Source organism: Electrona antarctica (genome assembly GCF_951216825.1).
Source record: "Electrona antarctica genome assembly, chromosome: 19".
NCBI classification, from domain to species: domain Eukaryota; kingdom Metazoa; phylum Chordata; class Actinopteri; order Myctophiformes; family Myctophidae; genus Electrona; species Electrona antarctica.
This window is the reverse complement of record NC_136800.1, coordinates 14,690,493-14,704,397: the sequence shown is the minus strand read 5'-3', so window position 1 is coordinate 14,704,397 and position 13,905 is coordinate 14,690,493. Positions and strand designations below refer to the sequence as shown.

At 43.7% G+C, this 13,905-nt stretch overlaps 1 protein-coding gene across 1 annotated transcript in view; it reads right to left on the bottom strand.

Moving 5' to 3' along the window:
• Positions 1 to 348: 348 nt before the first annotated feature.
• LOC306943863 (voltage-gated inwardly rectifying potassium channel KCNH2-like) overlaps positions 349 to 13,905 on the bottom strand; it is a gene marked incomplete at both ends in the record, with an annotated part of 88,940 nt that continues 75,383 nt past the window's right edge. Inside the window, 15 exon segments of the mRNA XM_079530374.1 lie at positions 349 to 720; positions 879 to 1,515; positions 2,704 to 3,001; positions 3,385 to 3,539; positions 4,488 to 4,611; positions 6,791 to 6,899; positions 7,504 to 7,575; positions 8,284 to 8,405; positions 9,834 to 9,998; positions 10,535 to 10,622; positions 10,961 to 11,160; positions 12,422 to 12,663; positions 12,989 to 13,143; positions 13,723 to 13,746; positions 13,748 to 13,867. Coding sequence (XP_079386500.1) covers positions 349 to 720; positions 879 to 1,515; positions 2,704 to 3,001; positions 3,385 to 3,539; positions 4,488 to 4,611; positions 6,791 to 6,899; positions 7,504 to 7,575; positions 8,284 to 8,405; positions 9,834 to 9,998; positions 10,535 to 10,622; positions 10,961 to 11,160; positions 12,422 to 12,663; positions 12,989 to 13,143; positions 13,723 to 13,746; positions 13,748 to 13,867 — 2,883 coding nt within the window.

Below are 13,905 nucleotides of genomic sequence, written 5' to 3'. Positions count from 1 at the left end.
AACACCATCCATAATGTCACCATGGCCAAAAGACAAACTCAATCCCCACTTGAGACACGTTGTGACCACACAGCCTTACCTACCTCAGTTCATTACATGAGAGAAGGAAACGAGATTCCCATATAAGACGTCAGAAAATAACTGTGTGCAAGTGTTCTCAAGGTGTCGTCCACGACCTTGCAATGTATATTTTTTCTTTTTTAAATTCCAGCTTTAAATGTCAGTAGGTTCGCACACATGGCAGAAGAATCCAGTCTAAATCCTTTTTACACATTGAACAAATTCACTGTTGACTTCTCGCACACAAACGGTACTGTACAGTATGCGTCACCTCCAGTCCCGCTATTCCTAACTCGCTGGGTCTGAACTGTGGCGCTGAGTCATCCAACTGTTGTCCAATGACGATGCGGGTTCCCCTGGCAACGAGAGGCGCCGCTGGCCCTCTGATGGCTCCGGTCGAGCCAATGCTGTCCCCGAGCCCGCACCTGACCTGGAGGAACTGTTGTTGTTATATGCCAAGTTGAACAGACCATCTTCTTCCAGTTCGTTGGTTCTGCCCAGGAAGTGATGCTCCGTTGGGCTGATTGTGTCGGAGGGACGGGGCTGTGAGGAAGTGTTCTGAGCAGGAAGTGGCTGAAGGAGGCGCAGCTCTATTCCAGGGCTGTGGAGCGGTTGCTTGGGTTTTATAGGTGTGTCCTCAAAGTCTGGGCTGACCGGAAGCTACAAAACAAGGACAATGACAATAAGAAATGTTGTCCAAAGTGAAAATAAAGTGAGAAAAGATGAGATAAAAGGGTAATACATTCCCAACATTTCTTCCTGCATGAATGAATCCAGTATCTTTATAAAAAGCAGTACAACACCTGTGAGAGAGATGCCTGACTCGACGTCTCGAGTGGAGGTTGGAGCCGCTTCTCTGAACTCAGGGAGGTGAGAGGAGGGAAGAAGGAGACAGAGGTAGACAGGCATGCTTCAGTCTGGGCTGGGATGGGAGAAGACAGCTGGGCAGAGGACGGACACTGGGTGGCATGGGGGGAGGTATTCTGGCTGACAGCTGGGGTGGCCAGAGAAACAGTTTGGCCAGAGAGACTTTGAGCGACTTGGGCCAGTGTTTGGATGGATGGGAGGGGCTGGGGTAAATCTTCACTGGACAGAGGACCCCGACATAAGGACGGTAGAGGGGGTGAGGTAGACACGAAGGAGGATCGCCGGTTGAACGAGGCAGTAGGAGAGGCGAGGACAGGAGGAACGACTGGGAAAGAGGTAGCAATGTTTAGGATGACACCGGTGGGGGTATATGATGGAGAGGTGGCAGTGGGGGACTGGGTATGGGGGTGAGGGGTGGGGGAGGTCGGGGTGGGGGTATATGCTGGAGAGGTGGTAGTGGACTGGACCGGGGATGAGGGCACAAGAGGCGTTGACCCCAGGGTGCTGTAAGACGGCGGGATCATGGACATTTGCCTCTGCAGCAGCTGCAGGACTGACCCGATGTCTGCTGCCATGCGCGTTTCCAACCTGGGGAAATAATGGACATAATATTAAGCCTGGGGAAGTGACAGAATAAAAGCCATTTTGGGAGAGAACTGTTCCTTTAAGGCCCCTCCCTTTACTTATAGAAAAAATACATCCTTTTAAAATGATGTAACCTTTACTGCTCAGTGCTCACATACTTCAATGCGTCCTTTGTGTTGGCATGGATGTTAAGCAATTACATCCACTAGAGGGAAGTTCAGAATCAAAGGATTTCTGACAACAAACAACTGTGGAGGCATAATAATGTACCTGATAAGACAGAGCTTGTTCTGTAATAGTCAATGACATCACTCGCTTATCCCCTGGGTTGAGGAAGTAATTTCTCTATCGAGAATAACATTGGGTTATCTTAGAATCGTTTCTATCTTAGAATTCAGGTCCAAAAATAAACAAACTCTCTCTGTGATATTGTCAGGGAGGTGGCTCTGTATCGTTTACGACATTCTGTCACTCATAGTTGACACTTGACACAGTCTGTTTCTGGTAAAAAAAAATACAAATTCAGGGGCAGTAACATTAGCGTGTTTTCGCCGTCAGTTGATTATTCATATCCATATGAGTGAATCGGGATCATTCGTTAATTTTTGTTCACACGGGTGTGAACTTAGTTCACACCCGTGTGAACTGAGTAGTGCAACTCCGTGTGGGGGTCCCCGGTGGGTCCCCGGAACTTCCAGACCCACAGGAACGCGCCCAGGGTGCCGCCTCGGTTCCGGCGAGCCGCCCCGCGTCCGAAACAGTCGAGAAATGACAGAGTTAATGTGTGAGGGAATTAGCATTTAGCAGACACCTCTACCTCTCCCTCTCCCTCTCTATCTCTCCCCCTCTCCCCCCCCCCCCCCCTCTCTCTCTCCATCTCTCTCTCTGTAATTAGCAGGCAACAGTGCAACACTATCTCTCTCTCTCTGTTTCTAGCACAACAGCGCCACTTTTGCCCCTACTGGTACTCTAAACACAGGGACAGACAAACAGGTACATTGACATAGGGACATTGCTGTTCCTTGGAGTGGTTGCACCACTCAAAAAAGAAAGTATATGGGAATTCAGGGAAGAAAAAAAAAAGCGACCGAGGTAGGATGTGTGAATGATGTCAGACTTTGGTGCTCTATGTGAGTGTGATGTACAGTAAGAATAAAATGTCCACCGTGTGAATTTGGACATCAGACCCACCTGTGGAGCTGTCTCTGTAACAGATCAAGTCGGTCCTCTAACTCCCCCTTCTGTTTGCGAGAAATGGCAGCAGTGGGAGGAGGAACAGGAGGAGGAGTAGGGGTAGGGGAGGTGGAGGAAGCCGTGCAGAGGGGTCGTTGCTGAGAGGGGTGTAATAAGGAGAGAGGGGAAGGAGGGAGTGGGATGTGGGGAGGAGGTGAAGGCAGGCTGTGGTGGCAGGGCACCTCCTGGTACTGCTGCTCCTCGCGACTCTCAGTACTCCAGAAGCTGAAGATGTTGGAGACGCCAGACAGGGCATCTGTGGAGACAGACAGACAGGCAGGCAGGCAGACAGACAGGCAGGCAGGCAGACAGGCAGGCAGGCAGGCAGGCAGGCAGGCAGGCAGGCAGACAGACAGACAGACAGACAGACAGACAGACAGACAGACATACAGACAGACAGACAGACAGACAGACAGACAGACAGACAGAGGGAGATAATTACTAAGGTAATGCATATAGCGTACAAGTAAACACCTGAGTAACAAAATGTTCATTTATCCCAATTTCCTTCAAAAACACAGTCATGTTAAAAGTCCAATGTACAGACAAGAGAAAGGTGAATAATATGGGAAACATAACAGAAAATAATCAAACAGATAGGATGAAATAACTGCATTTCAAAATGGATTCTGGTTGTACCTGTCAGAGAGTTGAGTGTCTTCTCTTTGCTGTCTATCTCCACGCAGCTAGTAGCAGTGTTGTTGTGGGCGTGGCCGGCGTGAACGTGACCAGCCAATGAGGATGTCTGAATGGGACTGGTCAGCTCTGACGCCTCCCCTTCCCCATCATCTCCGCTGAAGAAAGAAAAAGTCTGAAAGTTATCATTTGTGTACTTTTTTTGCGTGTCAAACTGGACCCTATTGATTTTAATCATTCCGGAGCACCTACTGTCTTACAACCTCATACGTCTTTTTCATTCATAACTACAACTTTTTGTTTTGTATTTTGTGGCCACAAGACACATTTATCTGACTATTTTGTTTGAGGGAGGAACCAATGAGACCATTTGGGTTTCACTTCCTCCCTTACAAACATCCTGTGTTTAATGTATTGTTGTTGTATGCAATGTTTTGAGTATTTTCTTAATGCAAATAATTAAATTAAATTAAATTAAATCAAATTAAATATATACACAAGGGACTAGTAACATTAGAAAAAAAGTTACCAGAACAAGCAGCTTTTTATAACTACTTTATTACTTTTAAATGACCACTTCACCACTTTTCAACTTCTCTTCATATAATTGGTCCTCACTAATGTTCATGATAAAATACCACAATATTTTTCTACTCAGTCTGTGTCTCATAGGAGGGCTGTGTACAGTTCAGAAACCTGTCCACCAGTGACATCATCATTAGGCAGATTTTCTTTTTAAATTTTTAAATATTTAGATTTGTATTATCGTGAGAACAATGGCTTCCATGTTGAGCATTGCAACTTTACAGGGGTATAAAGCCTGCAGTTTCTATTAGCTTGGATTCCCATCGATGATGTCACTGGTGGACAAAGAACAGAATTGTGGCATTTTATCATGAACATTAGTGAGGACCAATTATATGAAGATAGGTTGAAAAGTGGTCCTTTAATGATTCAATGAATACAAATGTATACAAGTCTATGTAAAAAGGCATAGGTATAGTACCGTTTATTTTCTAAAATAATGTAAACAAAGTGACATAACCTGGCTTCAAGGCTACTCTAAAGAATATCAATTAAATACACTTATTTTTACAAAGACTCACGATTTATGTTTGCAATCGTCTGAATTCTGCCCACCACACAGGTCACAATGACTGTGCCCACTTCTGGATCTGTACCGAGATCTCTGAGTTCGACTGCTCTCCTCTGGCGTCTCCTGGGAGTCACCTGGGAAGAGAACACATACTGTACATCACACCAAGGCCTATTATTCAATTACGTACTAGTCACAGTTTAGTAAATATGATATTGTGCTAATTCTGGACAGAAGCTGAAGGTGTTTGTCAAAATGGCAGAGATCAGGTTCTATGGAATTAACGAATGGCTCCTATTCACCTGATTCACACTGGATGCTATGCGGGCAATATGCAATGCATGGAACAACAATCTATTAATTTCGGTGCTGAAACTGCCTTGAAAACGGCTGGTATGCTCTGTGCTTTGTGACACTTCCTCGTCCACTGTGAACCTAGAAACACTTTGTAAAATTGGTCCACTTTATGAGTGTGGCAGTCTGGTAAGATATCCCAACGGAACCTAGTCAAATAACTTAAACAGCATTCAACGTCCAGGGCTTTTTCAGTAATCCAGTGGGTCAAAAATATCCTTCTGTAAAGGTAAACTGAGAATGTATGATGCTTCACTGGAGATGATTACACATAACGGAAGATCTAAATGTAAAGAAAGACACAGGATACATATCCAATGGGACTTCATGCATCTTCTCTCCATCTCCTGAACAATCTCTGAAATGTACATTTTATGACCGTCATATTGCTTGCTGTGTTTTCAGATGGGGTTGTCCATGTTGCCCTTTGTTTTTGTTTTTTTGTAAGATATTTTGGGGGCTTTTTGCCTTTTATTGATAGATTAACAATAGTTTGACAGGAAAGGGGGAGAGAGATGGGGGAAAGACACGCAGCAAAGGTCGTCGGTATCGGGACTCGATTACCAGCCTATAGGTGCCTGGACCGCTCGGCCGGCCCAGGCCATGTTGCCCTTTGGTGTTTGTGTTTGTATACTGTGCTGTCTGAGCATGCATATCAAACACTCAAACACAGCAAAGTGAGCTGTTGTCACCTGCAATTAATGAGGCGTAACAGTTGCCCAGGTGATTTAGGGCAGATGATCAGGCGTGCTTTGTCCTTGTTATTACAGGGCGAGACTGGATGCAAAGTGACAGATGAGTCACAATGCTCACCATTGGAAAGCACTATTCATGAAAAGGCTTCTTCAACCAACCAGCTTCATTAATGATTGCACATTTTTCATATTTGAATTAAAGTCACAACATTTTCATTGAATGCCTACCACACATACAAAAGAAAACATTGAAGAGATTATGAAAATAATTCTAAAAGACGGACAATCACATCTACCATAAACTAGAGGATTTTGAAAGGACTGTGAACAGTTTGAAATGACTGGACCATGAACATCTGGATACATCCATCTATTCTAGAAAATGGGGCTGGTATGCTAGTCTATGAAAGGCAAAAGTCCAAAGACTGTCTTCTGGACTCTCCATCCGTGTATTGTAAAGTATGTGCTTTCTGTTTTAAACAATAACATCAAAATACTTTTTTTTTGCTGAACTTCACATGAGCATGAGTCACGAAAATATATTATATATATTTATTATATATATTTATATATATATATATATATATATTGTTTGATATAATAATATCAAACATTTTTGAGTGGTGTAAACCACTCCTACAACTGGCTTTGTTAGTTTACGTGTCTGTTCGTACCAAAAAATGAGCATGGTTGCTATGGTCACCCAGTTCACCCGGGTGTGATTTCAGCTTTGTTAGTTTACGTGTCTGTTCGTACCAAAAAATGAGCATGGTTGCTATGGTCACCCAGTTCACACGGGTGTGATTTCATTACGTCAGACATTACGTCAGACCACAGCTGATCAGGCTATATAATACCTTACACCACTCAGTTCACACGGGTGTGATTTTTTATTTTATCAGAACTATCAGGACGAGAAAAAGTCAGATGTATGTCTCTATGCAGAGACATACAAGTCGTCCATGATGCCAAGGAGGACAGCTTGTACATGGTGACAGCAGGAGAATCAAAACACAAACATATTTTGCTTAATCAGACTGTAAGAACATGTTGGATATAATAAAACAGGCCTGCAGTGTTCTTTATGCGCATGTGAATAAATAAAGCCAGAATCATTATCCTCTGTGACTGTTTTCTGCTGAAAAATGCAGCCACAATACAGAGTAAGGAAACATACATGTGGAGGATAAACGCACGACTGCATATGCACAGTAGACACATGTACAGTATGTAGAGCTAGTGTACACATGCACAGTATTTCTACCTCCGTTGGTTCTGTCGACATGGCAATGTCTGTGTTTTTGGAGTCTTCTGCTGAAGACTGAACCGTGGTCCGAGTCCTCACTGCTCACTGAACCAATGATATTAGCGGTCTACACAGAGAGAGAGAGAGAGAGGGAGAGATAGAGAGAGAGACAGACAGACAGACAGGTCATGGAGGGAAAGCAAAGGAAAAATCACACTTGTGTGAAGTGAGGGGCGCAAGATGTATTTATATTGGCCATATGACGTCTTAACGTCGTCATTTACTGCCTTAAAAAAACATTAAACTCCATAGACTTGGCTGGCAAACAATTTACGTCATAAGGGCCCTAAACATACACTAACAATCACACCTGTGTGAAGTGAGCGGCGCTCTAATCAATTATTGACCTTATACCAACCTTGACACATAATATGTGTCAAGGTTGGTATAAGGTCAATGAATGGAGAATTTACGCCATATTATGGCGTAAATTCTCCATTCATTGTCAATGGCATTTAATGTTTATGTTAAGAGGATAATCTACACTATAGCTGTTTATAGGAAGGGCTAGCGCCCCTCAAAAATCACGTAGACTTGACTGCCATATGATGTAATCTTCAAAATCCATGTATTGGAGGGGCTTGGTGACAGGTCAAGATGACAAAATAGCCTAAAAACGACTGAATTAGGATTGAGAGCTTCCATTTGTATTGGTGTGAGGTCATACATACATCTCTGAGGTTGAAGGTGATCTCCAGATTGTTCCAGAAGTCATCGTAGAACTCTGGGTACATTTGCAGCACCTGGAAACATCAACACGCAAACAACAGCTCAAGGAGTTTTCCAATCCAAACACACAAGACAGAAATGTAGTAAGGCCTTCCAAGGACTTGGAATGAGGCAGACAGTAACGCTTTTGAGTGCAATGCTGGCAAATATGTGTGAAAGTTTAGGAAAAACTCTCTTTGGCTCCTTTAAGCCACAAATCCAACATTACGGTCATGTCATAATAGGCAAAAATCCCGCATTCGGCATACTGTAACATTCGGCATACTGTAACATTCTGCATACTGTAACATTCTGCATACTGTAACATTCTGCATACTGTAACATTTGGCATACTGTAACATTCAGCATACTGTAACATTCTGCATACTGTAACATTCGGCATACTGTAACATTCGGCATACTGTAACATTCTGCATACTGTAACATTTGGCATACTGTAACATTCAGCATACTGTAACATTCGTCATACTGAAACATTCAGCATACTGTAACATTCGGCATACTGTAACATTCGGCATACTGTAACATTCGGCATACTGTAACATTCGGCATTCGGGAAAGAAATGGCAAAAATAAGCAAACACTCAGTGAAAATAGCAGATCTAGAAGTTCACACCACATTGTGTGCAACGTGTTGAAAGCTTGTAGATCTGATATTTTCGGCATAGGGATTTGGTTCAGCCTCAGGGGAAAAAGGAGCAACAGTTTGTCTGTTACAGTACCTCCAGCATGTCTTCTCTCTGTATCTTATGAAGGTCACAATAGGTCAGAGCTCTGACATCAGCACTAGACTTCCCTGGCCGATCATACAGGTTAATGGGCTCACCGAAGATATCATTCTTCCCTGGAAAGGAGATTTATAACAAATAAATATCTCTACTTAACTTCATTGTGGTAAATTGGCACATTAAAATGTTTGTTTTACCACACTTTCTCTGTCAGTAATAGTAATGCTCTTAGTAGTAGTCAACCACAGCTGAATGAATGAATTAGAGCTGGGACTCGATTAAAAAAATTAATCTAATTAATCAGAGGCTTTGTAGTTAATTAATCTCGATTAATCGCATTTTAATCGCATATCAATATTCAACCCGAGAACAGTGAGAAACCTTTTTTTTCAAATGTTTTTTGGTATTCCAGTGAATAGTGACTACGGGATTCCACTCATTTTCAACATTTTACTGTCATTAATATACCTTAGAGTTGTTGTGTGGATATAATAAAGTCCCCCCCATTCTGTGTTGCCTAGAACTGGAGGTCTGAAAAAAATCAGTAACATTATGAAGTACATCTCAGTGACATCACAAAAATGTACTTCATAATGTTACTGTTTTTTTCAGACCTCCAGTTCTATAGGCAACACATAATGGGGGGACTTTATTATTTCCAGTGCACACAACTCCATAGAAAAATGTTGAAAATGAGGGGTATTCCCCTTTAAGCAATACAACTTTTTTATCCCAACAGATAAACAAGAGCAGCAAGTGCCTGCCCTATATAGTGTCTTCAGTGTGTATATGAATACTCAAATGTGCTTTACATGGCGGGGCATGAGAACAACTTTATTATGGGGGTAACATTTCACATGAGGTTGGGGCTGACCCACGCTTGCTACTTCAGTATGTTTCGCATCGAGGACAGCTTGACAGCTTCGTGCTGTGGTGAAATCACCGCGTCTCCGGTGGTCTGTGAGACATGTTAAACTGAAGCAGCTAGCAAGCCTAGCATAGAAGCTAACGTTGGTCATAAATGGATCCTTTCCTTCTGACATTGCACACAGCCATGCCGCTATCCACGCGTCCATCCGATAGCTTTTACATCTAAATGTCCCATCCATGGAGCAAAAGCGATATAAGCGGCTTCTTCATTCGATTCATTTGGGTTTGGGCTTTCTGACGGAGCTGTAGCCTAGTGAACAACTGCTGCTGCTGCTGCTGCTGCTGCTCGCGTGCCGCAGCCTATTCAGTACTACTAGAAACGCACCCAGTGAGAAACGTTCCGCGGTGGGAAAAAAAGGTGCGATTAAATGCGTTAATTTTTTTAACGCGTTAATTTTTCTGTAGTTAATTAATCTCAATTAACGCGTTAAAGTCCCGGCCCTAGAATGAATATAACCAAAACACTGTTTGTTGTAGCTATCAATACCGAGACAGGCCACTAGATGGAGGTATTTGCTTTACTCCTCTCCTTATGCAGAAAGGAAAATTAACACAAAACAGCTTATCTAATGACAGAAGATCAGTGAATCAATCAACATGCTCTTTCTTCCTACCCAGTATGGCCACCACCACATCTCCTTTGAGGATCTCTATTGATCCTCTGGATACGAAGTAAAGGGCCTGGATCAGGTCTCCAGCGTGGACCAGAGTGTCTCCGGGAGGAGCATGGGTTGTCTTAAACCTCATAGCCAGGGCCCTCAGACAGCCCTTAGTCGAACCTGGAGCAATAAAACATCAGTCAATTAAAAAAGAAAAAGAAAAAAGAAATAGAAAGGAAAAAAACTAAAGCAAACAAACAAAAAAATGCTTGAATCATTGTACATTTTGATCAAAGCAAATCTCCAAGTTGGAGGGAATATCACACCCCATTGCCTTATCACTGTATGCCCACATCCAGTTCATAACCATCTACCTTCCTCAGCACCCCACAAGCTCATTTGTTCCACCACCCCTTCCTTAATTCTCCCAAGACCTAGAGAGTGATCTCCTCCCTTCTAGTCCAAAAACACAACTCCTACTGGCACAATCTCGGTCTACATCCGTCAGACGATTTTCCCATCCCAAGCAAGTATGTAAAGCAGCTCAGTAAAGGGATTCAATGATGTAAAGCAGCTCAGTAAAGGGATTCAATGATGTAAAGCAGCTCAGTAAAGGGATTCAATGATGTAAAGCAGCTCAGTAAAGGGATTCAATGATGTAAAGCAGCTCAGTAAAGGGATTCAATGATGCTGAAAGCAACAGGAGGTTACTGTACCTTTGAAGGCCTTACAGTTCTGCAACAGTGTGCGGTTAAGATGCAGACAGATGTCTGCCTGAAGACATTCTGGAAAACCTTTTAATACCTTCAGAGAGAGAGAGAGAGAGAGAGAGAGAGAGAGAGAGAGAGAGAGAGAGAGAGAGAGAGAGAGAGAGAGAGAGAGAGAGAGAGAGAGAGTCAGGATCATATGTAGTGTCACAGGTTTACAGGTGTAAAACAGTGGGTGAAATGAGTTTTCGTGCAACTTCCATAGTTTTTGATATTTCCATAAAAGTGAACAGGAACAAGATGAAGGATAAAGGGAAGGGATACATGAGACAGTGAAAGAGATTGAGTCATTCATATTTCCCTCTTCTCATCAAGACTCACGTGTGCGTGTGTGCGCGTGTGTGAGAGAGAGAGAGAGTACACTTCTTCACTCACAGCGTTCATATCGATCCCATTGGTGTAGGACCAAGCGTGCTGGAAGTACTCCTCCAGCCTCTGTCTCAGTGGGTTGGGAATTTGATGGAAGCGAATGAACTCTCTCACCCTCAGCATCTGGGTGTGGTAGCGGGCCGTGCCCGAGTACAGACGCTGGATAATGGCCGACACGTTACCAAAGATACTGGCATACATCAGAGCTGGTAGGTGAGGGAGGGAGGGAGGGAGAAGGAGACCATGTTATACACGTTACCAAAGATACTGGCATACATCAGAGCTGGTAGGTGAGGGAGGGAGGGAGAAGGAGACCATGTTATACACGTTACCAAAGATACTGGCATACATCAGAGCTGGTAGGTGAGGGAGGGAGGGAGAAGGAGACCATGTTATACAAAGATACTGGCATACATCAGAGCTGGTAGGTGAGGGAGGGAGGGAGGGAGGGAGAAGGAGACCATGTTATACAGTCAATTCACTACTGTTTCCCAAACTTGCATGGGTCCTTTTATTTTCTGTTTCCCACATTTTGTTTTTAAATTATTAATTCAAAACATTTTCAAAAAACATTCTCCCGAAAAAAGCAAAGGTTTTTTCAGTAATTTCATGAAGAAATCAAGAAATGCCATAAATACGAAAACAAATGCTTAAGCAGTAGTGAAAATAGACGATCTACAAGCTCACAATACGCCAAATTTCTCTTTTTGATCACAGGCAAAAAAGTTTGCGAACCACTGCATTACACAGCATGCAAACAATAGGACTGGGAAACATAGACTGTATGTCAAATTCACCAATATGAACAATATAGTCTGTGTTGCACTAGTGTCGAGGGAATATAATTCACTTTGTGGAACTAGGCCCTAGTGTACCAGTGCTGTAGCCTAGGTTTTTTCAGACGCTATATACCATAATTATTCCCTGCACGACATGCACACATATAGGCTATACGCTCGCAGCTCACTTGTCAAAAACTTCAGCATGGCATACTACGTACATATCGTATAACGGTAGAACACACCACTGGGGTATGCGCCACCCCTTATCCCTTATCCCTTATCCCTAAACTTATTTGCCATTTTTTACTATTTTAAAACATTTAAAAATAGTTCAACTAGCCAATCTATCGACACATTGTTAGCTTGTAGATCGGCTATTTGTACTATTTTAAAATGTTTTAAAATAGTAAAAAATGGCAAATAAGTTTAGGGATAAGGGGTAAGGGGTGGCGCAAGATCTAGGGCAAATCTTCACTGTGTATGTGCAATGTGGCTTACTCTGAAATGTGGCTCACTTGGAATGCTAAAAAAAAGATTCTGAGTTGGCAATACAAATTAAAATTGTGTGTGTGTGTGTGTGTGTGTGTGTGTGTGTGTGTGTGTGTGCGTGCGTGCGTGCGTGCGTGCGTGCGTGCGTGCGTGCGTGCGTGCGTGCGTGCGTGACAGTGTTTTTCTCAGAACTCACATCCGATGAGCATGACACAGATGGAGAATATTTTCTCAGAGTTGGTGTTCGGGGAGACGTTACCAAACCCCACGCTGGTCAGACTGCTGAACGTGAAGTAGAGCGCTGTGACATATTTATCCCTTATGGACGGACCCGACCCCTCCACGGTGTCATTGTATGGCTTCCCCAGGTCGTTCCCCAAGGCGTCCAGCCAGCCATTCCGTGTTGAGCTTGCCCGCTCCACGTTACCTATAGCATACCTGAAAGTGGTCGTTGTTGGGGAAAGAAGACATTCTTATTGGTTGTGCATGTCTCAACATGGACATCAGTGTAGTTTGAGATTATATCATTTATTTTATTTTATTTTATTTTATTTATGGAGATATAGTGTTGCTGCTTTGACTTCTTTATGAAGCTGCCATTATTTATATGTTGTTTAGTTCTTAAATCTGCTGTAGCACAACTTGCCCAGTTTGGGACATAATAAACCTGCTCTTGACCTTAGTTATCATGATGGTGTTCACCAAAACTCTGTGATTTGCTGTGATTTATACCATCACATGCTGTAGTATAAATGAGGTTTACCAGATGCAGGCCAACCAGTGAGCGATGAGGGCAAAGGTGCACATGAGCAGGAAGAGTACAGCGGCTCCGTACTCCGAATAGCGGTCCAACTTCCTGGCCACGCGGACCAATCGCAACAGCCGAGCTGTCTTCAATAAGCCAATCAGCGTAGTGGTCTGGGAGGAAGAGAAGGATGAGTCATTCATACTGGATGAAATGGATAATGATTGGACCTTTTTTTTATTGACTGAAAATTATTTGAGTATGTTTACATATGTGCACCAACCAATATCCCTGAAATACTCGGAATAATAAGGATACAGTTTAGTTTAGTAACTGGTTCATGTGATTGTCATATTTAATAAGCTCTTATCCCAGCACGCACGCACGCGCACGTGCACACGCACACGCACACACACACCTATTTCTTCCTCCCATCCTCCCCGCGATTATTGTTTTCGTACGAGACGCGGCATGTGATTGGCTGAAACGGGGGTAGGGAGCGCGCGGCTGTGTTCACTTGGACCATGCGCAAGGCGGTGTACCGAAACTATGGGGGGGTGATACGCCGAATCAGCTGAAGCGGACTTGGCAACGTTCAGCGCGGTGACTCGCTTGCCTAAACTCCGCCGGAAATAAGCCCTCCCTTACGTCTCGTCTCCTACGAAAACAATAATAGCGTCCTCCCCAGTGACCTCACCGTCTCCTCTCTTCCTCTCTACTCTGGTCCTCTCCCGTCCCCCTCCCCTCCCTACCTCTCCCTCCCCTGATCCCTGATCCCCTGGCCACCTCTTCTCCGGTGCGGTAGATGAGGAGGTCGAAGGGAATGGCGGCCACCATGTCGATGAGGAACCAGCCTTTGAAGTAATGCACCGCAATGCGAAGGGACTGGCTCACCACCTGAGGAAACACACACACACACACACACACACACACAC